The sequence below is a fragment of the Paroedura picta genome, chromosome 6 (assembly GCF_049243985.1).
Source record: "Paroedura picta isolate Pp20150507F chromosome 6, Ppicta_v3.0, whole genome shotgun sequence".
NCBI lineage: Eukaryota > Metazoa > Chordata > Lepidosauria > Squamata > Gekkonidae > Paroedura > Paroedura picta.
In genome coordinates, this window is record NC_135374.1 from 77,854,552 (window position 1) to 77,879,867 (window position 25,316).

At 43.9% G+C, this 25,316-nt stretch overlaps 1 protein-coding gene across 3 annotated transcripts in view; it reads right to left on the reverse strand.

Moving 5' to 3' along the window:
- EGFL6 (EGF like domain multiple 6) overlaps positions 1-24,354 on the reverse strand; it is a 48,327-nt gene extending 23,973 nt beyond the window's left edge. The window contains exons 1-5 of one of the 3 annotated variants that reach the window (XM_077343208.1): positions 23,602-24,354; positions 14,649-14,761; positions 8,712-8,804; positions 3,155-3,274; positions 1,365-1,484 (exon numbers count right to left, since the gene is read on the reverse strand). In XM_077343208.1, coding sequence (XP_077199323.1) covers positions 1,365-1,484; positions 3,155-3,274; positions 8,712-8,804; positions 14,649-14,761; positions 23,602-23,681 — 526 coding nt within the window. In that variant the 5' untranslated portion in view covers positions 23,682-24,354. Of the gene's footprint in view, positions 1-1,364; positions 1,485-3,154; positions 3,275-8,711; positions 8,805-10,703; positions 10,741-14,648; positions 14,762-23,601 lie in introns of those variants that run through there. The other 2 variants (XM_077343210.1, XM_077343209.1) reach the window with 2 other exon arrangements.
- Between the last annotated feature and the right edge of the window lie 962 nt (positions 24,355-25,316).

Sequence of the window (25,316 nt, forward strand, 5' to 3'; positions counted from 1 at the left end):
TAATTGCTTTATAAATAGCATCACTGATCCATTTGTTGAGAATAGTGCTTGTGGTGATTAGGTGTTTAGAACTCTGTAAGAGGAGATACTGTAAACCAAGGCTCCTTAGGACCTCTAGGTCCTTAAACCTCCCCCAGTGCTGCTGAAGTATTACAAATACCACAGTACAAGAGATGAATCATGGATGTTTATGGGGAAAGGGGAAATCTCACCCCCTGGCTGCCCCTAGATCCTCTGTTTAATTGCCTAGTACCTCCCCTTGCCCCATATCCCTCCAATGCCTACCAATTCACCCACCCCTTTGCTTTCTCCTCAGCTTGTCACCTGTTTTCCTCCTCCTTGGCCATGACATCTGGTCACCAGTACCCTTCTCTTTGGCTTTTCCCTACTGCCCTATTTCTTGTGCCTTTGTACAATCTCTACACATGAACAAACATCACAAGTTATGGCAGGTAGCAATTTTAACCACCTATTTTTGGTAACATTTTACTTATCTGTTACTTGCAGCAGCAAGTATCCCACACTGCTGACATTGTGATCCAAATGGGAGGGGACTTCTGATCTCTACTAGATATATAGCTGCCGGCTGATGGGTCAGATCCACTGGGAGTTCTTATCCATTTGGCCTCAACAGAACAGCTACATAGTGAAGTTGCAAAAGGACCCTTTCCCTCCCTTTCCAAAATGGAGAGGAGAAAAGGCCAGCTTCTCTGCTTTTCTTTATCAGCTTTGGCTGGGGAGATGAGAAAGGAAATTACTTTGGTTTCTCATCACCACCATCAGTAAATCTGCAGCATCTCAGCAAGTTTGGGAGGCATCTAAGCTTCCAGGATGAGAGATCAGAACATTCCAGCTGCCAATTGATCAGCTGTGAGTTGACTTCTGATTCCCCCCCCCCCATTCCCCTCTTTAAAACTTTGCTATGTACAGAGTAAAACAGCCCCAGGAGGAGATCAGAAGTCAACTATGTTTAAAATGGCTGCATTCTTTCCTGCATGCACATTTGTACAGTTGCAAACACCTGAACATCTCATCAATGAATCAGGTGTCTGATCACCACAGGTGATAGGGAAATTAACTGAACTGACCTGTGTTTAGCCATCCCTAGGCAGAGGTGGTGGTAACAAAGGCTAATTTTCAAATTGCAGGTAGGAAGATTTTTTGAGATTCAGGCTTCTAGTTAATTATTGTTATATAACTGCACCATCTATACACCATTCAACCTACCAAAGTAATTCCCAAACATTCTGTCTAGAATTGTAATAATTCCTTAATTCACTATGTTTATCAAGCACTAGTCAGTTCAGGTTCCTATGAGAGGTTTATGTTCATGATAATAAGGACATAAAAACATCCAGAGGTACCTATGCATGTTTTCCCATTTGGTGCCAACTGCAGTCCACTTGATGGGCATAAGCATCGCACATCATCTTTCACCTCTTCACAACCATACTGGCAATTCACCATGGCACATGTCCTGGAATCTTTAAATACAGAATATTTGTCAAAAGTCAGGGTGGCAATAGGAACTAGTGCATCAAAGGACAGAATTAGTAAAATAAATTAATATTTACTTAGAATGTGAACTTTTATGGGTGGCGTGTGAAGAAGAAGAAATGCAGTGCAATTTTTCTTGCTGTTTTGGTTATCACTGCTGAAGAAACACACCTGTACAATTTTTTTAAGTGAAATTTCTTTAGTAATAGGAATTGCCGTAGCAAAAATAGCAAATAAAATGGCTGTTTCATTCACATCTCCCATATGTCTCCCTTTTTTTGAACAATGCCATCCTAAATATTCTAAGGTGTTTTGTGCACTGGTGTTTTCCTTCACTTTCACAATGCATTCCTGCCAGATTTTCTTTTTAGTTCTGCTTTTCACCCCACTTTCACTTTGCATGGGTATCAGGCTTTCTTTTTTTCCTGCATGGATTTTCCTCCATTCTGTACTCAGTTTGCTTTCTGTTTGCTGTTTCCCCACATTTTCTGATAGTGGGTTTGTACTGGTGTTCCCCCCTGCTTTGCTCCGAAGGCAAAGGTAATTCAAAAGCATAATGATTCCCTTAGATTTCTCTCTCCCTTTCTACTCCTCAGAGACAACTGCTCCACTGTCCAAATTGTGTGGTATGGTTGGTCTTTCCTTATTGGGTAAGTTACACTCTGGACATCTTTTTTAAAACATTGTAAGAAGAGATTCTTCAAGCTGCAATTACTGTCCAGTAGTGATCTTAGCAAAACATTAGTGCATCTCCCCTCTTCATTGGTATACAAGCTCCAGTATTGCTTACTTTTTCCATCGTGTCAATTTCAGGTTGTTTTTAAGAAACATAATGAGCCTAGCAATGTGGTTGTGTTTTACAAGACTCGGACTGCTGGGGGAAAAAATCATTGTTAATTAAAGCTTTATATGGTGTGTATGTGGTTATATGCTGTTTAAAGACATGTCTGCACTCTGTAATTAATGCTTATTGCAAGAGGGGCAATCTCCAGGAGGGGAGGGGGTGTCTTTTCCCAGGAAATGTCTTGGCAGCAGCCTCAAGGGGCACTTTAAAGGCTACCTGCAATGGGATGCCTGCATCCCACCGGCCTTGTGAGGCTCCAGCCTCCGGGGAGGGCGGTATATAAGTATGATTAATAATAATAATAATAATAATAATAATAATAATAATAATAATAATAATAATAATAAAAGCTCTTTCCTTCTTGGGCTCAGTCAGCCTCCCCCTGGAGATGCCATAGTGGTGGCCTGAAGCCCACATGTGCTTATGAATGAGCCACAATCCAGCCCACAAGAGGTACTTGGGACTGACTCCTAAGGAGACATGCTTGGGTTCAGGCTGCTCATGCTCCAGGAGCCCACCTCCAGCTGAGGCAGCTTTGGACGCCCTCACTGCAGAGCAAAGCTGCCTTGACTGAGGGTGGGAGGGCCTCTTGGAACATAAGCAGCCCAAGCCTAGGTGTGTCTCCTCTGGTGTAAGTCCTAAGCACCACTTGCAGAGGGAAATTCATCCTGAGGATTGCAAAATTAATTTGATATAAATAAATCAGCTACTCTTCCCTGCTGCAAAACAGATTACCTTGAGATTAGGCAGAGCAGTGTCTTAATCTTGTTTTATGTCCCATTTACTGCCTCTTAGATACTATTTGTCACTTACTTGCACAGGTACCATCAGGCATGAGCATATACCCATTGAGGCAAAAGCACTTGTAGCTGCCATGAGTGTTCATACATCTGTGTTCACAGGGGTGTGGTTTCAATCCACATTCATTTATATCTGCCAAAATAATCAGAATAAAATCAACACATGAATCTTTGAAGGGGGAAAAAAATCACTAGGTTTACTTCATGCTTTCAGTTCCTTGTAGAAAATGAAGGTATCTCCAGGAAGTGACTTAGCCTGACTAATCAAAGAAGGGAATTCAGCAGACCATTTGGTGGTAAGTATGCACTAGGAACACAAATGTGAAGTTCTTGGAAAACATGGGAAGTGTCTTCTACCAGGAGACAGGATGCAACAACTATTTTCTTTCCTCTATTCCTTATGCAATGTCAGTTATAGGCTGACTTTCTGGATTTGTCACCACAGGTACAAGGTTCTCAGAGTTGCCCCTGTTTCTTCAGCCTCTTCAGCCAGAGCTGACTCAGCTGCTGGCTCCAGTTGCTCTCGCAACCCCTGGGAAATGGGAGGCGGCAGCAGGGGTGTGACACCTTCTTCCAAAGATGCTCATTGTGACATGGTTCTCCTCCACTGAATACTCACAACAATCCTCTGAGTCAGGGCCATTCCGCACAAGGACCAATGTTGCCAATTGTTCACAGAATGCAGAAACGCTATATTAAATAGTGGAATTTCGTCATTCCACGTACCTTTTCTTTAGTGGAATATAGAAGTCCCAGTAGTGTTTCATTCATTCCCCACAGGTTTACGGTCTCACTGGAATCGCAACAAAGGAAGCAATTTTTTTCTGCGCTTCTTCCCGCCCCTGGCCGTCAATCAAACGGAACAGCCAATGGGCTGTTGTGTTCATGCTCCCGAAAAGCCCCTTTCCCTTTAAGAACTGTTTTTTTAAAAACCAAACACACCCGTTGCAATGAATCTGTGTTCAATCGTTGCATCAGAAAGACCTTTTTGCTGGTGTAGGAGATGGCGATTAATCGTTTACACGCTCCTCAAGTAGAACCCCCCCCCCATGGGCGCGATTTGTGGCTGAAATTACGGGTAGTGCCGAACAGGGAGCTGTGTTGTGCTTGGGAACTTAGGGAGATTTGTTTTACTTTAAATCACTTCTGTGGAGGGACTTTAGCCAGAGAAGCCTCGCTCGTTCATTGCTTTCGCAGGTCTAAGGGGGGGGAAAATGGCGATTGCTTCTCCAGAAGTTCAGGGCAAGAACGGGGGAGGGACTTTCTTTCTACTGCTACATTGAAAACGCACATGTCTTTCACTGGTTTGTTGCAGCTTATGCTCAGAAGTGTAGCGGTTTTTTCAGGGGGAATCCACTTTTTCCGATTCCCCGAAAAGCACTACAACAAAGTGCTTTTTGCAGGAGTGTTGCAGGAGTGTTGCAGATCGTTTGCAACGTCATGCGGAACCTTGAATTTGTAGCGTTTACCAAAGGTAAGACTTCTGCTATATTTAAGTCTTGTGGAATGGACCTCAGTTTAGGCATAGAAGTGCAACTGGTTCAAACTCACCCAATGAGCCTCAAGACAGTTGAAATCTGCAACCAAGCCTCTCTGTTCTAAGTCCATTTCGCTAACTACGATGCCACAATTGCTCTCAAAAACTTAAATTTTGTCAACTACCTTCTGCTGATTGGGCTGTCAGCACTAATTACTAGATCCCTAAATTAGGGACTTTCTACATAATTCCCAACAGGATTTTACCCATTTGTTTGATAATTGCACAGATGTCTTTTTCCACGTTAATAGTGTCAGCACAGCCTCTTCCAGAGCAGAGAGAATACACATTATAGTTTTTGCCTCTGTTTTGAAGAGAGGCAGGAAATTTGGTTATTTTTTGCTTTCCAGAACAGCAGAACAACTTCAAAAGGAATTGCATATTTTAAAAAGCAAGAATTCATAAAATGGCGGACACAGCAGCTGAGGATTAGCCTCATGGCGGTTTGGAAGACAGAGAAGACACCTCTGACTTTTGAGTTCTATGGTGGGAGATGGAAGCCTACAGTCTTCTGAGAGATGCTGAAAACAAACAAAATAATTCAAGAAATCATGCACAAATGGTCAGGGGGCTGTCATTCATGTTCCAGATTCCACAAAAGCAATCACAGTAACACAGTGATGACTGCATTTGCCTCCAACACTGTACTATGAATGCTCAAGAACCACAGAATCTTTGCAACTGAACGTACGTCTCAAGGACTTTCTGGAACACATATGAAACAAAAGCACATTCAGGTACAGAGCAGATGTCATAGAGAGACCCTTAAGACAGCTTTGCACCATGCAGCTTGTATTGCTTACCACACAAAGGGCTCTTGGCCTTCATAATAATAGGTTATTATCCCTGCAGTTTTCCTTCTGTTGAGAGGTGCCTGAAGAGAAAAGCCAGGAATAAAAAGGGCTTTCCTCCTGCTTCTTTCTCATAAATTAAGAACTGTTTTCATGGGACAGATGTTCAATATGGCATGAAATATGGGAAGGATGAAGAAGAGTGATACAAGAAAATGCACACAAAGCTCAGCTCTTAGAATGAGTTGCATGCCATTAAGCTCAGCTTTCTATCAAGTTTATAAATTCCAACTTTAACAGAAACGGAAAATGGCAACTAGCAAACTCTGATCATGTACACAGTCCATATTTTTTCTTTATTCCATGAGCACAAGGAGTATGTTTATGACAAAGCGGGACTGTAATACTGAGATGGATCCCTATTTTAGAAAATGCAAGATAAAGCAAATCATATAGTGAGATCTACCTAGCTGCCTAAAGCCAACTGTAGACAGCAGAAGAATTTTAAGCTTGCTTGCAAGGAGTGTACATGATTTAGCTTTACATTCCTTGAATTCAACAGGGAACTAAGTGCATGCTTAATTCTCTACCATAACTCATGCTGGATCATGCCCATTAGAAATTATCCAAGAGAGAAGTAGACCTTCTTGCTATATGGTTATTTATCTATTGTCTAATTCATAACCTGTTTATAAAATGTATAAGTTTCATAAGGAATAGATTGGACACTAAATTGCATTAATGTAGCTAGACTATGTATATTTTGAGTGCAGGTGAAATGCTATCAGCCTCTGCTCACACGTCTGTGTGGCTTTGTAGGCTGCGTGGCATTTTCTTCTAGGTCACAAAAAAGCACAGTTTGATGGTGAGATGGTGTCAGAAGAAACACTTCTCATTATAGTCTATCTTCCAATATAAATGGCTGCTTTTCTAACATTCGACAGCTACACCGGATGTTTAAAACTTCCATCTCTATAGGAAACTTTGTGTCTACTGGAAGAGAGAAAATGGCCTAAATCATAAAACTGAAAATAATAAAACACAGTAAATATCTTTTTGTTCTACATTCAGTCATGCCCTGAGGGTCTATGTGATCATGACAGACTAAGAAGGATAGACTGGAGAGGATCTGCACCAAAAAAGGTTACATGTGGACCTTTACAAAGCTATTGGCTGGTCTGGTGGAAAGAAAACATGACTTAAGTATTTGTTGGCTTATAAATGGCCACAACTCCCACTGGAGGGTTGGTGCAACATGGGAATGAGCCTGACCTGAGCAGCCCACTGACTGCTACCCCTGAATCCAAAGAGCTTGTCATTATTCCCCGCTGGGAATACGAAACTCCATTTGGATTCCGCTAAGCTGGGAGACGACCCAGATGGTGGGCCAAAGGGTGCAAACTTCCATAGCTACCCTCAGAGCCATCTGTTCATGAACGAGTTATGCTGGCCTACCCTGCCGGGATGCTGTCTAGATTTGCAAATCTAGACAGCATCCTAAAAAGCAGAGACATCACCCTGCCAACAAAAGTGTGTCTAGTCAAGGCTATGGTCTTCCCAGTTGCAATGTATGGCTGTGAAAGTTGGACCATAAGGAAGCTCGAGCGTCAAAGAATTGAGGCTTTTGAACTCTGGTGCTGGAGAAGACTCTTGCGAGTCCCTTGGACTGCAAGGCGAGCAAACCGGTCAGTCCTAGAGGAGATCAGCCCGGACTGCTCCTTAGAAGGCCAGATCCTCAAGATGAAACTCAAATACTTTGGCCACCTGATGAGAAGGAAGGACTCCCTGGAGCGACTGAGGGCAAAAGAAGAAGGAGGCGACAGAGAATGAGGTGGCTGGATGGAGTCACTCAAGCAGTTGGTGCAAACTTAAATGGACTGTGGGGAATGGTAGAGGATAGGAAGGCCTGGAGGATCATTGTCCATGGGGTCGCGATGGGTCAGACACAACTTTACAACTAACAACAACCCTGCCGGGTCGGCCCCAAGTTTGTTACCACCATCCCCTTAAGGAGGCCCCAAACCCATCAGGGGAGTCTGATCACACACCGGCTCCCCACAAAACAGGCTCATTCACATGTGCAAAACCCACTGTGACGAAAACAAATTCAAATCTAGCAACTTCAGAACATATAAGAACAGGGAGGGAGGGTGGGTCACTTGCCTGCTGGCCACACACAGAGGTGGGGAGGAGGAGAACAGTGTCCTAAATGGACACCCAAGGCTCCTCTTCCTGATGTTGCTTGCGCTGCCACTTGCAGCATGAGCCAGCGCCAATTAGCCAGGCCACCTGAGCTGCTCCTTCCTGCTGATGAACAGCATAATAAATGCACCTTTTGAGGACCTCAATGCCAGAATAAAGGCACAATATCACATTTATTCATGAGCCTCTTGTGGCGCAGAGTGGTAAGGCAGCCGTCTGAAAGCTTTGCCCATGAGGCTGGGAGTTCAATCCCAGCAGCCGGTTCAAGGTTGACTCAGCCTTCCATCCTTCCGAGGTCGGTAAAATGAGTACCCAGCTTGCTGGGGGGTAAACGGTCATGACTGGGGCAAACCACTGGCAAACCACCCCGTATTGAGTCTGCCATGAAAACGCTAGAGGGCGTCACCCCAAGGGTCAGACATGACTCAGTGCTTGCACAGGGGATACCTTTACCTTTACCTTTTTATCACATTTATTCATCCTTATCTTATACAGAAAAAGTCCTTTCCCCTAATTCCTCCCCCCCCCCCCCGGTTTTTCTTCCACATCTTGACTTACAAGTATGCCCACCTCTCTTCATGGACTGAAAAGGGGATGACGCTCAATGACAGTCCTTCAGAGGACAGGAATAAGCAAGCCAGAGACCACTCCTTTATCTTCCCATGAACTTCTCAGTCAAGCTGAAGCCAGTCTTGCTTACTCCCAAGGAGAAAGCAGTTCTTCTGCCATGCTCCATTACTTCTATTCTCCCCACTCTGGGAGAGGATAAGTGAAGCACTGATCATTTCTGCCTTCCCTGTTCTTGATCTTTCCAGCCCAATAGTTGCTGCTGTCTATATCTGGGGCTTACTTGATGGGGGAGGGGGGGAGACTTAATTTGATGGGCAACTGTGTGCAACTTTCAAACTAAAATTCATTCTCTGGAGTGTGATAAGTCTGTTCTTAGTTAGCAGATGGAGTCAAGTAAGGTTATATTGGACACTAGAGAACACATTAAATGAAAACAGTTATTTTAATTTTACAGGGGAAGTTGTACTTACCTTGACTGCAGGTTTTCCCTACAAATCCAGGGAAACATTTACATTTGTTTGGCATCACGCATTCGCCATACTTGCACTCATGTTCACACACGGCTGTGGGAGGAAGTGGAAAAGAGAGAAACAGATGGCTAACTGATGGCAGCACCAACTGATATTCCTGTTACTGTGCTGAAATGCATTCATAAGAAAGACTTTACCTTCTGACTAGTGACTAGTAATGCTGGGATGCTCTGGTCTTTGAGCAAAAGCTCTATGGTTGGAGCAATTTCTACCACAACGTTTTTGCCCAATGTTATTAGAGTGACCTGTGTTGTTGGTGATGTGATGATGTGTGTTCCAGTGTATGCCAGAAGAGCTGTTGCTCCGTTGCCAGCAACACCAGCCTAGTCTTTCCCTTGGTGCTGTTAAGTCTCCACCCACCCTCTGCTTGCCAGGAAGCACCTGGCACTGCACCATAAAAGCTGTGCACCATAATCAGACAGGCCTTCTCTCTCTCTCAATTGTTTGCCTTATTAAGCTGGGAACTGGGGCTGGGTGGCTTTCAGGTGCTGGCTCAAAACTATAACTTTCTGAATTTATAATTTGCTTGACATTGTAGTAAAGATGACTGTGCTATTTCAATGCGTTTAAAAACAATCTGCTGTTTTACTTGACCAAATTTTATATTATGTTTTATGGTCTTTAAAAACTTGATGGAAGCTGCACTGTTTTTTTCTGTTTGGACCATAAAGTATTTAAATAAACATAAAGTAGATGCTCTGTAAAATACTATTCTTCTTTTGCTTTCTCAGTTCCAATTGGATGCAGAAAAGCGGAAATCACAATTTACAGGAGCCATACTTTCCAGAGGGAAATTGTAGTTTCTCATACTGATTCATGGGAGCTGATATGTGATGGAAAATTCAAACAACTCTCATAACTGCAGCCAACATCAGGGGGAAAAGGTCAGCCACCTCCTTTTATAGCTCCTTTTGTTTGCCCGTTTTGGCTGGGCAGAACAGGGTTTGAAGCTAAGCCTGATAACTACTAAAGTGAAGTTGCCCTCATCTGAAAACTGCTGCAGAGAGGCGAATACATTAATACACCAAGCTCTATTCCTCTTCACAGACAGATTAAATATTGTGAGTTATCGCAATGTGAAAATGAAAGTTTGCAATCTTAAAAATTGAATGAAAGTTTTGCAAAATGTCTCCAGAGCCATTTAAAAGATGGGCTATTCATGACATGACATTTACCTTGCTGAAAGGTCTGTGTGGTAAATCCCTTTAAAAGGGCTTCTCATATTTTAACTAATGCAAATAAATAAAATCTCTCAGTCTTTGTTCTAAAAGTGCCCCATCATCCCAGTACTCTCCCCGTATTCTCCCTCCTATGTCTACTTCTATCCTTTCTGCTTCCTATGGAATTTAATAAATATTCCTCAGAAAACAATTATGTCAACATAATGTTGCAGATTTTATTCCCTTCCTAATCATTACCAGATCTGCTCTAGGTTGCTGTAAATGCACATTCTTTGTGGATTGGTTTAACCCTCATTCAATTCCTCTAACAATTATGGTTGATGATGCAGGAAGAATAAAAGAATAACTGTTCAGACAGTTGGATCTGAAAATTTTTCCAAATCAGAACCTAATATACCACTTGAACATCACAAAAGCTGGTTGCCATAGACCTACTAACATACAACAATACCTCACACTAACTATTCTTAGATTTTTATTTCTACAGAGTACATGACCACCCGGGAAGTTTATATGCATCAATACGGCTTCAGATATACCTCTGAATTTCATGCCAATGTTAATTTTAATCAAAGGCTTCTGCAGTGTTTTAACCAAAAAACCAGAAAAGAACATGATAATGAAAGAACTGGCTGATGACCATGATCGTTTTTACTCTTACTTCTACCCATATGGACTTGTTCACTTTGTTGATCCACTTGGATGTGTGTGTTTTCAAAAAAATTAAACTCCTGCTCCCTCTTGAAGGTACCTGGGGTGTGATGGACCTTCATTCTCATCTGATTGTAGCTTTTAGCACACTACAAGTTGGAGTTGAATGGCAGTATCTGTTAAGATTTTGTGTACGGCTGCAAAAAGGATTACAGGAAATACTGTGAACAATAAGGATGTCAGGTAGCAGTCCAGCAACTTCAGGAATGCTGGAGGAGCAGCAGCTATCTGGACAATGGCTTGCAAACCTCCAACCCAGACCTGGATGCCTCTCACTATTACAGATGATTTTTAGGTGACCAAGTTTGATGCCTCTGAAGACAATTGCTGAATGGATTCTATGGCCTTATATCCTGTTAAGGTCTCTACCCAAACTCCACCATCCCCAGACTCTACCTCCAAAATTTCCAGGAAATTCCCAATCCAGAAGTGGCAACCCTTCCTGGATAGTAACCAAAGTATTTCCATAGGGTTTCCGGTGTTTAGGCTGTTACCACATTCGGGGTTTTGCCTGAATATGATGTCAACACCCAGCCTGGCATCAGCTCCAGCCTCCATTGTTTCTCCCACCAGCCTAACAGGTGAGGGTGGCCAGGAGGATCCTTTTCCAGGAGAATGCCTGCCAAAATTTGCATTTGGCATGTCCAGGGTTCAGAAATTCCCATGAGAGATTATACTGTGCAGGGTGAGCATGAGCTAAATATTTCAGTTATATAGCATGCTTGTCAGGTATATGTGCCAAGTCATTATTCCCTCCTTTTGCTCTTGCTACTGCAAGGAAATGGAATTTTAAAGGCACCATGGGGATATAAAACTGATAACAAAGTGCCATCATAGACAGTGTGGCATATCAGAAAAACAGTGACATCTGGTGCAGTCAACGGATTAATAACTCTAGTGAGGTTAAGGGACACAATGGTTCTGCTTTAGATCTTTTCTTAACTGCACTTCCCGAGTAAATATTTTGATCACAGATTTTGTCTTCCATTTCATAGCATATGAGTTTCCTTGTTATTAACTATGTTTTACTGCAGAATTGCAGGGGGCCTTGGACATTGTTCAGAGGTTTCCAAACTTAACACAACTAAATCCTGTTGTTTCCTGTAATGCTCCTCTGAAACATATTAAACATCAACATCTGGTGGATTAAAACTATCTTTGGCTCCAAATTATTTAATGATATTTCAACCAGCAAGGAATCCTGATCAAAAGTGGTTTGCTATGAAAGGAACAGGGTAATAAAGAAAATACAATACAACAAAGAATGCCTGCATGTCAGTTTAGATGTTCAACACACGTCATACCTGACTCAAGCCAAAAAATCAGCCAATAAAGAATTTAAACAGCTTAGAAAACTGGATACTGGTTGAAGGCAGTTCTGTTGAGTTTGCAAGAGAAAAGAAAGCAAAATCGCCATTGTTTCTTTAAGGAAGTTTTACATACTATCATTGTTACTCCAGCACTGGCTTCAGCTGAACTAGTTGCACAAACAGCACACACGCAAAACCCCATGATTAATATGGGACTTCTCCATTCAGCAGATGGGAATATTTCAACTGCCACTGTTATCTGAAATGAACATTAATATTGGTCCAAAGAGAAAAAAAGTTACTTTGGCAGCTGTCCCCGCTGGACAGAAGTCTGGTAATTATATCAATTATGACATGAACTCTTGTTCATGATGCTAGACACCAAAACCTAAACTCATTAAGACAGCATATGCAATGTCTAATAAACAAGACAAGTTCTAAAGTCAAGATTTTATGAATTTGCTCAGCCTTGCCAAAATCCATCTGGAGAAAGATTTCAAACTTCTCCCTAGTTTTTATGCCACCTTTAAAAAAGATTAGAAGCTATTTAAAAACAAAACAAAACATTGAGCCATCATTAAACCAGTTTCCCAGGGGCCTCAAAATTGATCAGCAACGTAGGTAATTATTTTATGCATTTTAGTAAACTGTTAGAATGCTAGAAACTACCAGTCCTCTAATAACATGCATAGCTGAGGACAGCATATGCCATTTAATCAAAAGCACCTGGCTATAAATCTCTCTGCCTGGCTTGCTCAAAGGCTGCATTTTCCCTCTGTCTTCCCAATTTATACCCCTGCAGTTTTGGATCAATGCTAAGTGAGAAAGGAAGGCAGGAAAACTACAGTGATCTTTAGCTACAGTTCCCAAAGTTTTGGACTCAAACGCAAACCATGTGGCTCAAATTTTGTTCTGCTGCTTCAGACCAACATGGCCACCTACCTGAATGGAAGTTCAGAGACCACTTAAAGGATTATTAGGTGGCAGGGGTGGCAACAGCCCCTTATCTCCACTACTACTACATTAGTTGAATTTCATCCAGCCCAGTTCAAGGTGTTTCATGATCTGTTGACACCAGTACTCAGACCACTTGAGTCAAGGTTATCGATTAGCTGCAATGATTTTGGTAAATTCTTTTCTGATAAACTCTCTTTTTTGTATTTGATCAGAAAGCCAGTTCAAGGGAAGACCCTATGACTCGGGATTCAGAAGCATACTTTGACAGAGTTCTATAGCTTCACTTTTATCTCCCTGACTAAAATGCCGAAGGTCACCCTGAGTGTTGTCACTCTCCGTTAATTGTATCTTGCCAATAAAAAGGCAGGGAGAGTACCTTTAACCAAAACTGTTAACATTTATTTGACTGAAGGAGTTATGTATGTGCCAACCAAATAAGACCATTACTGAATTTGACTTGGCTTAGCACTTGTCTTGTTGCGGAACTAATTCACGTTTCCTGATTACGTCTGGGGCTGGCGTAGCTCAGGCAATCAGTTGCCCCCCTTCTACACTACTAGAACTTACAGCACTGAATTGATGGGCAACAGGTACATAACAGACAAAATCAACACACCTTTACCCCAAAATTAAAATAATTAAAATTAAAAAAAAATTCCATTATGGCATCCGCTCCCAGTGGAGGTAGTGATGGCTCACAGTACAGTTGGTTTCTAAAAGTAACATCTATGGAAAACCTTGGCTTCTCTGTCTTGCCCGTTTGTTGGCCCTTCAGTGCAACTAGTTGGCCATTCTGTGAAAAAGGATGCTGAACCAGATGGACCATGAGTCTGATCCAGCAGAGCTCTTATATTCTTATGCTACTCTGATGTGGGCTCAGTATCTAAGTAGGTGTTTGAAGTGGCAACAATGGCACTACATTAACACAGGAATTCTGTAGTCACGCAAGCCAACTGATTTCCTAAGCTGCCAATCAAAGCTGCATTTATTTTTTGCTGTGGGGTAGAACCAGGCATATGTGGTTCAGTGGCTCTGAATGGATCTCTCCCAGTTGTCAGGGATGCTTTGGGCAGCAGCAGAAGAGTTGGTTCTTATATGCTGCTTTTCACTACCTGAAAGAGGCTCAAAGCAGCTTACAATCGCCTTCCCTTTCCTCTCCCAACTGACACCCTGTGAGGTGGGTGAGACTGAGAGAGCCCTGATATTCCTGCTCAGTCAGAACAGCTTTATCAGTGCTGTGGTGAGTCCAAGGTCACCCAGCCGGTTTTAAAAATTAATTTTTAGTGTTAACCAGTTTGGACAATATTTTTTTGAACAAAAGTTGAACAGAACTTTTAAAATAAATTGTCTCAAATAAAGAGTGTTTGCATTCTTTCACAGGGACATACAATATTAACAATGCTTTCTTGCTATTAATGTATACTATGGAGTAAATTATCATTATGTACTTTCTTAAATAGTTATTGTTAACCAGTGATATGAAATAAAAATCATCAGAACATTCATTTCTGGCTTTACAATATATTCAGCTAAACCAGGTTGTTCCAGTCCAACCATTTTAAAACCTAAATCATGTTAAACGTTGCTATATGGATCTAATTTCCATATGTCTTTTTTATTCTAACCTCTGGCAGGCACATTAGGCAGTTATTTTTTTCAAATCCAAAGGTAAGCATATATCTCAAGAGAAAAAGGAACAACAGTTTTGTCATTGTTACCTTCACAATGTCCTTGGCTAGTCCTTTTCCAGCCATAGCAACAGTCAAGCTTAGAACCATAGCGACAGATTCCAGGTTGATTCACAGGTAAGAGCTGCCTGCGACCTCTTGAGCTGGACATAAGATAGAACATCATTTGTAACAGAAGGATTAGCCAAACTCCTAAATGTGCAGCACTCCAGATTGTCTGCATTAACGTAAATTCAAGTGGGAGGAAGGAGAAAACCCCGGGTTCAAATCGATCTGAATTCAGCAGGATCAACAATGGAAAAAACTATTCCTGAGCCCCAACAGCCACTCTAAATATCATGACTCTGCAGCCCAAGCCATAGCTATGCTAATCCTAACACTCAAAAGAACCCTTAATGTGTGTAATAGGTACAGAAAAAATACATATTATTTGTACATATACTCATTTAAATTTTTATTATTACAGAGTTACAATCTTATTATTATGACTAGCTTCAAAGCCTGTTCCTAAGAACGGGCCCTGAAAGGGTTCTCTCCCCTGGCCCCTGGGTTGCCGGGAGGCCGGGAGGCCCTCATTAGCAAGCCCTCCACAACAACCCTTTGGCTAGGGCACTCTCACCTGCTGCTGGCTCCAGGCACTGAGGCGTCTGAGACCAAAGAAGCTAGAGTCCAGGGCAGGAGCTGCAAGTGCAGGGCCAATCAGGACAAAGCTGGCTGCACCCTGATTGGCCCTTTTCCAACTTGGACAGCCGGATACGTCCCACCCCCTAGGCTGTTTCAGAAATATATAGAGGACCAACAGTGGATAAGGATAAGCAATATAATACAAATTTTGAGCAATTACTTTGACTGGCCATAAGGTGAAAAGTATTACTCAGACCGAGGGTTGCCAGTTCTCCCCTGCCCTCCATGGGTGGGGAGAGGGGGGACATAGCGTTGCTAACTCCATGTGGGGAAATTCCTAGGGATTTGAGGGTGGAGCCTTGGGTAGACAGGCACCTCAGTGTGTCACAGTGCCATAGAATCCACCTTCAAAACCATCCATTTTCTCCATGGGAACTATCCCTATAGTTTGGAGATAGGGTTGGGCGCTTTGGTGTCCAAAGCGACCGTTCACACCTGAAGCAGCCAGCGCCATGGTGTGGGGGGGGGGAGGGGAGGTGCGGCCGTTGGTGTACCAGCACCTCCCCTCCCCCAGTGCGACAATGCTGGTTGCTTCAGGCGGGAACAGCCACTTTGGACCCTATTTGGAGATGAACTACAAAATCAGAGTCCTGCAATTTTGGGAGATCCCCAGGCCTTACCCCTCCAGAGGCTGGCATCCCTACCCCACCAGTGTCATAAGGGAGTAAGAAAGGAACTAGTGATTAACCAAGTGGAAAAACTGGCTTTGACCAGGGCAAGAGTTTTTTGGTCCTGTCTGTAGCTTTGTGGAATGCTCTTCCTGATGTGATCAGGGCCCTTGGGACTTTAAACCATTCCAGTGGGCCTGTAAGACAGAGCTGTTCCATCAGGCCTATGGTTGAAGCCATATGCTACAAAATATGTTGTGCGGAACCACCACTTTATTCTGATTTTGATTAAGGTCTGTATGCAACAGTAGTTTTTATTTGGCAGCTAGTTGATTTGCTGGGATTCTTTAGCACTGGGGAAATTTAAATTCTTTTGGCCTAAATATCGATTTTTTAAAGATTATGTGTAACTTAATTTGTTATCTATTTAATTGTGTAGTAAAAACTTATTTGGTGGGCTGGTAGCCTATGTATACCTTTTATTTTATTTTTAATTATTGCATCTCAAGCCCTTGTTACAGGCATTCTCTTTCGGAAGACAGCTGAAATGGGGAAACTAAATGTGAATGTACTTTGTTATCTCTAAAGGCTTCTATGACACAGTTGATGAGACCGTATCAGCAAAGACCTTCTGTATCAGCATAGCACAAAGAGATCATAATGCCATTATATGAAGAGATCTGACCTATACAAAGTGCAACTTGCTATGCTGAGAAAAGCTTAGGATATTTTGGTGTGGGTTTAATTTGAACTACACTTTAAAGTAGAACTTTTGGCTTAACTTTGTATGTTTTCTGGAAGATACAAACAGGCTAAATTTTTAGAGATGTGATGTTGGACTGTTTTTATCTTATCACTGTGGTCTATTGAATTGTGACAGTCTACAGCAGCCTTTCTCAACTTTTTTACCATTGAGAAACCCCCGAAATATTCTTCAGGCTTTGAGAATCCCCAGAAGTGGTCTGATCATGAAGAATATGGGTGGGAAGCATAGCTGCTTATACATAGTTGTGGTCACTCCCCTTCCTACCCAGGCCTCTCACTGGCCATTTTGGGAGGGTGTGCATGTGACATGGCTATATATTGTTATACCACAATCAATATTTAACAATTTTAAAATATATATTTAAATTAATTAACTCCCATCCATTCAAGAAACCCTTCCAGGGCCATCAAGACACCCCAAGATTTCACAACCTCCTGGCTGACAAACCCTGGTAGACAGGAAGAAACTTCATGTTACTTAGTAGCAATTCTATCCACATTTGTGGCACTAGTCCAGAATTAGTAATTTGAAATATTTTTTTTCAACTCCACGCATTCAGACTTTTTAGTCAAGAACAGCAGGGAAGGGGAAATGTTTATTCATCTTGAAATGTGAACTGAAAATCCCCAAACACTATTGCTATTACATTCCTGTACAACTGATGGGAAGTGCTATTAATTATTGTATTTTATCTTGTATGGATTTCTTTCTGCATTTCCTGTGTTTCTGATTCGTTTTCCCTTTAGATGCATTAGCTCTCATTTTTCCAAGCTGATTCTAATTTTGCTGTTTCCTGCCCATATGTCTTAGCATTCTTGTATTCCTTTGTGTTGTTCATCTTTTTGTGGAATATGTTTTTAAGTAAATATACTTAATGTCTATCATAAGCTCCTGTAGCTGAACAGTGTAGATCATTAAAAAAGGGACACAAGAGAACAATTAAAATGAGTGACTCAACGTCACCCAGTGAGCTTCCATGCCAAAACAGGTACCATATATACTCACATATAAGCTGACCCGCATATAAGCCGAGGCACCTAATTACACCAAAAAATGCTGGAAAAACTTATTGATTCACATATAAGCCGAGGGTGGTGTTTGGATAGTGGCTTTTACTCCTTTCCTCCCCTCCCCCCTGTTTTGGGCATTCCCCCCCCCTTTTCTTCCCACCTTCCTCCTCCTTCTGACCATTATTGCCTTTATTCCTTCCTCTAGGGGCATTTCCTCCTTCTGCTCTCTGTTCTCCCTCTGAGACAGAGGCTTCAGAGCTTCCTGCAACACATGCTATCCTTGTACTAGCCTTGTTCAGGCAGGGAGGGGGGAGGCAGAGACTGCTCTTTCCGTCCCAGGCTTGCTGTATCTCTGCTGTTCCTGCCTTTGCTTCTTCAGACAAGTATACTTGTATCCCACCCCCATCCTCCTGTCTTGTCTGGAAGCTGGGTTTTTTAATACCCGCATATAAGCCAAGGGGGCTTTTTCAGTTTAAAAAAAGGGCTGAAAAACTTGGCTTAAATGCAAATATATATGGTATTTTAACCTGGGCCTCCCAGACCCCTAGTCTAAAACGTTGTAACCATTATGCTGCACTGCCTTTCATGTAGTGGCCACTGTTGAACAGCATCAAGCAGTCATACCTGGATGAGCCATGTAGGTCAGGTGGCAGGATGTTACCCTGAATCTGGTCCTGGCTCTCCGAGTCCTCCTGCAAAGGGCAAAACAGCCCTAGAAAAGGCCCTGCCCTGCCCCCTACATTTTGCTGACAAAAATCAAGGCTAGAACACTGGCAGTACTGCTATGATTGCCAAACAACAGCCAATGGCGACATTTGTTTCTTAAAGCTATAGCTCCCACTTTTATTTGCTTGTTTTGTTTTGTTTTGTTTTTTTACAAAACTGGGGTTTTCCCCAGGTTTATAGGAACATCTGTCTTGTTTGTCTGTGTGTCCAGTATCCAGATGTCAGTATCCACAAAAGGGACCATGCTGAAAATTTGATATATTGATTACTCAGAATATATACTTTTTTGTTCAGAAGCCTCATTTTTGTTAAGTGGCAAATTTGCTTGATCAATTACAATGTAAGCAATTAATTTTAATTCTTTAGCCAACTAGGAGCCCTAGTGAATACAAGGGAATATTCAAATGTACTGTTTTACACGAGTAATCCGAGCTAATGCAGCCTTGCAGCTGATGCACTGCATAATCTTGCCATTCATGTAACTCACTTAAGACATCCTTACCTACAATTGTTTTAGCTGTGCAAGTATCACAAACACGCTGGGAATATGATGAGTTGGGATTATCTTTATAAGATCAACAGATCATATTAATTTCAAGTGCCATGAAAAATCCAAACCAATTGATGTTTCTGATAAAGTTCGTAGGATATATATCCTGTGCTCCAGAGCCATTGTTCCCCTTCCAACTCTGTTTCTGCTTGGTTCTCTTAACTGTTCAGAAATCAAAACTTTGATCTTATAAACAGCCTGCCATGCCTTTTAATAACAGTTAAGAAGAGTTACAGTCTTCTAAACCCATTGACTAAGAAGGTTGTAACTTTGTGAATCCAATTTGTATCAATATAAAATCATATTTTATCACTTTTACTTTTTAAGGTCAGATTGCAATGTATCTGCTCCATGCTGCATTTAATCCAAAAATTATATAGATCCAGTGAGGCAACAAGGCATTGTTCACTAATAATACACAGGTTTCAATATGCAGTCCTGCAAACAGTATTTTGTACTACATGAAGTCTTGTTGTCTAGTATAACTCAGGTGCTATTTTGATCTTGACAGCCCTCTACCCACATCCACACACCTCCATAGATCACACTTGCAAGATCTAGCTGTAGATGCTACTATACAGCAAACACATCTATCTATGCAATCCTAATAACATATTCCTGGGTGTAAGAGCTCACTGAATAGGCTTGAGAAGAATTCTGAGTAGACCTACACAGGATTGCTCTCGGAATCTTCTGCTATAAAGAAGGAGGTTCACAGTAATGCAGCAAAATAAGGGAACATATTGTAATCTGTATTTCATTGGTTTATATATGGATTATATCAACCATGAGCATTCTCATTGCTGCTCCCATCTTACTAACAGCTAAGGGTAAAAGGAAGACATATCCCATAGCCTCTACCAGGGATGTTACTAGCCGTTACTATGAGAATGGTAGATAATGCATACAAAAATGTCTATTTGGAATGAAGATGGGGGAAAATAGGACTCATAATAATAATACAATATATTAGGCAAATCAAGACACCAATTTCAGTCTATGAAAGTCAATGGAAATTTTGTGCTTGAGTCCATGGGATGCAGATTATTCTAGTAGTGTGTCCATAAAGAGCCCTTCTATGCCCAGAGTCAACGGGTTTAGAACTCTGTGTAGAACTGCCATGTGAACTTGTGATATGCCTTTACTTGATTTATGCATCTGAATGTCCTCCCCAAATGGTAACTTTTGAAGCATTCACAATCCTTAAACCCGAATTCCCTACTGCAGTGTCATCTTCCGATCCACCTTCAAATTGTGGAGAGAACACCTGGCGATAGCTCTCCTTGAAAACTATGCAAAGCTGGTGCCAAAACCAACAGCTGCTGAATGATTGTGCACAACCATATATACTTCAGAAAGCACAGAATTTAGATCAGGTTTCTGGCAACTTTTAGCACTAACAAGAAATATTAGATTGCACTAAAATATGCATACCTTCGGAATATGTAACTCCAGGCTGACAGCTGGGTAAATCATTTCACCCCTGAGTCTCAAAGTGTCATGCATATTTATGGGTTCATCCTTTTTATCAAACAGATCTCCACAGGCCATCAATAGTTCTCGGAGCAGCTCACAATTGTCATGCAACAATCAGCATTAAAAAATCACCATGACAATCAGAAAAATAACATATAAATGAAAAAAGAAGAGCAGCAAGGAATCAGTCTATGCCGCTAAATATCACTGTTGTACTCATGGAATTGTAGAGTTAGAAAGAGCTATTCAGACCATCTAGTCAGAACTTCAGTTTGGTGTAGTGGTGAGGAGTGCGGAATTCTAATCTAACATGCCACCAGCTTGGTGTCCTTGGGCTCGCCACAGCACTGATAAAGCTGTTCGAGCAATGATATCAGGGCTATCTCAGCCTCACCCCCTTCACAGGGTGTCTGTTGTGGGGAGAGGAAAGGGAAGGCGACTGTAAGCCACTCTGAGACTCCTTCGGGTAAAGAAAAGCGGCATATAAGAACCAACTCTTCTTCTGCTCAATTCAGGATCAGCCTAAGGCATCCCTGACAACTGGGAGAGATCCATTCAGAGCCACTGTTTTACCAGCAATAATTTAAAGATCAAAGCCCAAGCAACCTGTTTCCCAACCCTTCTAAAAGAGGGCACATCAGCCAATGAGTTCTAACTCTAAACAGTAATGTGAAGATCAGTATTCTACTGATATTTAAGTAACACTGCTGACTAGAAGACCCATGATGCAGCAACCATGAGGATGAGGGATCATGGTCAACGTAATGCCTGGATAGGAAACTGCCTGAAAACTATATTTACACCATCTTGAATGCCACAGAAGAATGATCAAGCATTGTGGTGCAATGGTTCATGTGTCAACTAGGATCTAATAGACTAGGGATGCCACTCCCCAGGTGGGCCCTGGGGATCTCCTGGAATTATAGCTCATCTGCAGGTGAAGAGACCAGTTCCCCAGGAGAAGATGGTTGCTTTGGAGGGTGGACTCCATAGCATCATACTCTTCTGAAATTCCTCCCCACCTCAAATCCCACCCATTCCTTGGTAGGGTGACAAATTCAATAGGGGCTGAAGAACAGCACAGCAACTTGGCCAGGAAAGCAATACCGCACTGCCATGGTTCATTTTTCCCCTCTTTCTTTTGACTCCTCTGTTTAAGGAACTGCACCCTTGGATCTCAACATCTCACCTTCTTCTTAATCTTAATCTGGGGATATTTGAGTAATGCATAGTTCAGTCCCAAAGGAGTTGCATCTCTCCTAACCCAATGAGTTTAGAAGGGCCATATAACGTTGCTGAGGACTGCACTCTAAGAGTGTAAACCCAGAAAGAGCTGGTTCAAATCTCATGTCAGCCAACCAGCTTCTATTTTTCAGCTTTGACTCCCCACCAGTAATGTGGGAGTGTTGGAATGTGCATGACCTTTACTGTGCATGATTCAAAAACTTATGAGGAAAATCCTACATCAGGCCTCAGAGGAGATGCATATTGAGCAATACTTAAATTAGGAACTTCCTGTTGTTGTTAGGTGCGAAGTCGTGTCCGACCCATCGTGACCCCATGGACAATGATCCTCCAAGCAGTAGGAACTTCCTACTGTGTTTCAAATAGTCTCCTCCAGGGACCTGATTGGCTCTTTGGAGATCTCCTGCTCCTTTGAGCACACTTCCTCCCTGCTTGCCATCTAGAACAGACAGAAAGAATGCAGAACAACAGTTAAAGAGTTAGTCAGGATGCTCCTCTTCCTATACAAAGTTTCTTTCTCTTCTTAATAACATTATTTTATTCTTCTAAGCAGCCTGGTGCTGTGATCTCTTGCCAACAGGGAACGTGACTGCTGGTTACAAGGATCACTTTGAACAAGTGCAGTGTATATCGTCTAAACATGTCTGGGTGGTTTGTAGTTCCCAAGTAGACTCTGTACCCCACTGTGCCCTCAAACGTCCATTCCTGGCAGGGAAGGAGTCTTTGAGCATGAAACTTACATTCTGCAGAGGTTCAGAACCACCCTCTTCCTCATCATCCCTTCCAAGTTTAAAGGCATTGTTCCCTTTCTAGGGCTGAGCTCACAAGTGGACAATTAAAACTTCCATTGAGTGGTATCCATGGTTGTCATTTCACCACTGAAAAAGGCCATTTCTGTTGGCCTAGGAGGAGGTGGTGATTGCTGCCTATTTGCCCCTCCCACTGCAGATCTTCACTGCATTGTTCTCAGGCCCCTTCCCCACCCGAAGCAGATGTTGGGGGTGGGGGAACCAGAGGGCTACAGTACACGCAGGGAGGCTGGGGGAGTCCTGATTATTCATATCCTGCTGTCTGTTATCAGAAACTTCCACAACTCTTCTAAGCAAATCACGCAAAACCCAACTCCCCCTAATCTTCCAAGTCAGCCAACGGCAGGTTAAATGCTTCCTAAGCTTGACACCAGCCCCATGGGAGCCCCAGCTTCAGCCCAAGTCAAATAGTGGTTTGTTTTTAGCAAACGAGGTTCTTAGCCCCACTCTTGCTCAGAATCCCCTTTTCACGACCAACAAGCTCCAGCTCTTTGTCTAAGTCAGCAATGCTGGAAATGCACTCTTCCTGGCTCCACAGCACCCACATCTTTGGCACTTCACATGTTGCAGGGTTGAATCTTCACATTCAAAACCAGTTCTGCAGATAAATCCCAGTTCACATTGAGCCCTGATCTAAACTCTGGGCGAATGCTCACACTTGTCCATTGCTGAGCAACAGCAGTAGCAAAAGAGAAAATGGGATATGTGAAAAAGCCTCCCAGGCTACACTTTCCTCGCATCACTCCAGCATCAAAGTGTGCTGAAAGAGGGACATGGTCACATGGAGCAGCCACACATGGAGCCAGACCCCAGGTCCCTGTTGCCTGTTCTGATGGGCAGTGGCTCCCCAAGGTCTCGGGCAAGGGGTCCTTCACAGCCTCAGTTCCAAGGGTAACCTGGGACCCTTGACATGCAACGCAGATGCTCCACCGTCGTCCCACAACCCATGCAGGTTTGTGATGGTGAATGGGAGAGGTGCCTCACCCAGCAGCAGCCAGCCAGCCTCTCAGAGCCATCCTACGCACTCCCCAGAATGGCCATCCAAAGGAAGGGAGGGGAAGGGATGGGCAGAAGGCTGTGGAAACGCCCTTGCCCTCTTGCAAGCTCACCTGACAGGCTCCGCAGATGCACCTGCCACCAGAGACAGCCAGGAAAGTGCCAGGAAAGCGCCCCAAGCGATCCGCACCATGCTCGCGGGGCGAAGGAGCAGGACGTGGCTCGGACGACGCTTACAGCTGTGGGCTTTCGCCGCCCTGGCGCTGCCTTCGGCTCCGGCCCCTCGCAGGCACTAGGCGGGCGGCACAGCGCGAGGTTGCCGGATCGGCGCCCCCATTGCCAGACGACGCGTCCCCGGTGGGCTCGGCGCTTCTGCCACGCCGCGGTCTACATGCTTGGGAGGGGGGCGGGGCCCAGATTTGCATTGGAGACCCCTCCCCAGGACCCCCCCCCCATCCCTCCCTCTCCGCTAGGCTCAGGAGTTCTAGTGCGGAGAAGTTTCTTGTTCCAGAAGCCCCCAGCTCAGCGAGAGACAGAAGCGATACCGAGAGGCGCCGAAGGGGAGCCCGGCGAGCGTTTGTGTGTTTCTTTCAGGCCAAATGACTGAGGACTCAAACCCAAGGGCGCCGGCCCGGGGAGCGCAGGGTCCTGGGGACGCCCAGGTGACCGCCAGGAGCCAAGCTGCTCCCTCGAACGGCTCCGCCTGTGCGCCGTTGCCTTTCCGCTCGGATCGCTTTGCCTTCCTCGGATGACCCCACTTCATCCCACCCGGCGCCTGCTTGTTGCCCCCACAAGGCAAATAAAGGGTGGCGGCGCAAATACGACAAGGGGCGCGCTCCTGTCAATCCCATCTGGCGGCGGGGGGGGGGGGAGCGCATCCTTCAAAGGCCCGGTAGCTCTGGGGTCCACCGGGGGGTTGTCCTCCCCGCCTCGCCCCGCCCCGCCCCCTTGGCAGGCCTTCTTGCTTCTCGGCGGCGGCACCGCTTCCTCGCATCCAGCGGAGACTGGCCCGCCTTCCTTAGCGGCGGGAGAGGGGGGAGGAGCGGCCTTTCCTGCTGCCCCCCCCCCCCACGCAGTTTCTCAGCACGCGTGGAGAGAGCCGGGGCACCCTTCCTCGCTTTGCCAGGCATCCCCGAGACAGCAGCTACCAGTTTGGAAGGGATCGGTCGAATGCCTCTGACAGACGGAGGGCGCCTTGGCATTAAAAGGGCAAGCGCACCCGCCTTTCTCTCCAGGGCCACCGCAGTTCTTTCAGGGATCATCTGGTTGCAGGGCTTTTACGGTTCACCCACTCCTGTTGCAGCAGAGCAGCTTCTCTGCACTCCGAGGGGCCCGGCGCGTGCCCCCCCCCCCAACCCAACCCATGCCTCCCTGTTTGGGGGAGGAATGCAGCAATCTCGTTGCCTCCCCGGGTAGGGGCTGTGTGTGTGTGTGTGGGGGGGGGTGCCTCTATTTTTCTGCCTGGTTCGTGGGCTCTTACTGATTGGGATTCTGTGCTCCCCCCCTTCCCCCCCTCACAGTCTCTTTCTTCCTTACCTCATATACTGTTATACTGTTACATTATTCTGTTATATGGTTACAACCACTGTTATTAATTACTGTATGTTTTAACGAAGACTGTTTCATGTATCGTTGATTAGTTTTAATGTAAACCGCCCTGAGCCTTTGGGGAGGGCGGTATATAAATCTAAATAAATAAAATAAATAAATAAAATAAATAATTACGGGGATCGGGGTGGACCTGGTGGGTCACAGTTCTCTCAGAGCTCCATTTGGTCAGCTTGCTCCTTGGCTCGCCTCCTTCAGCCAAACAGCCGGGGCTTCATTC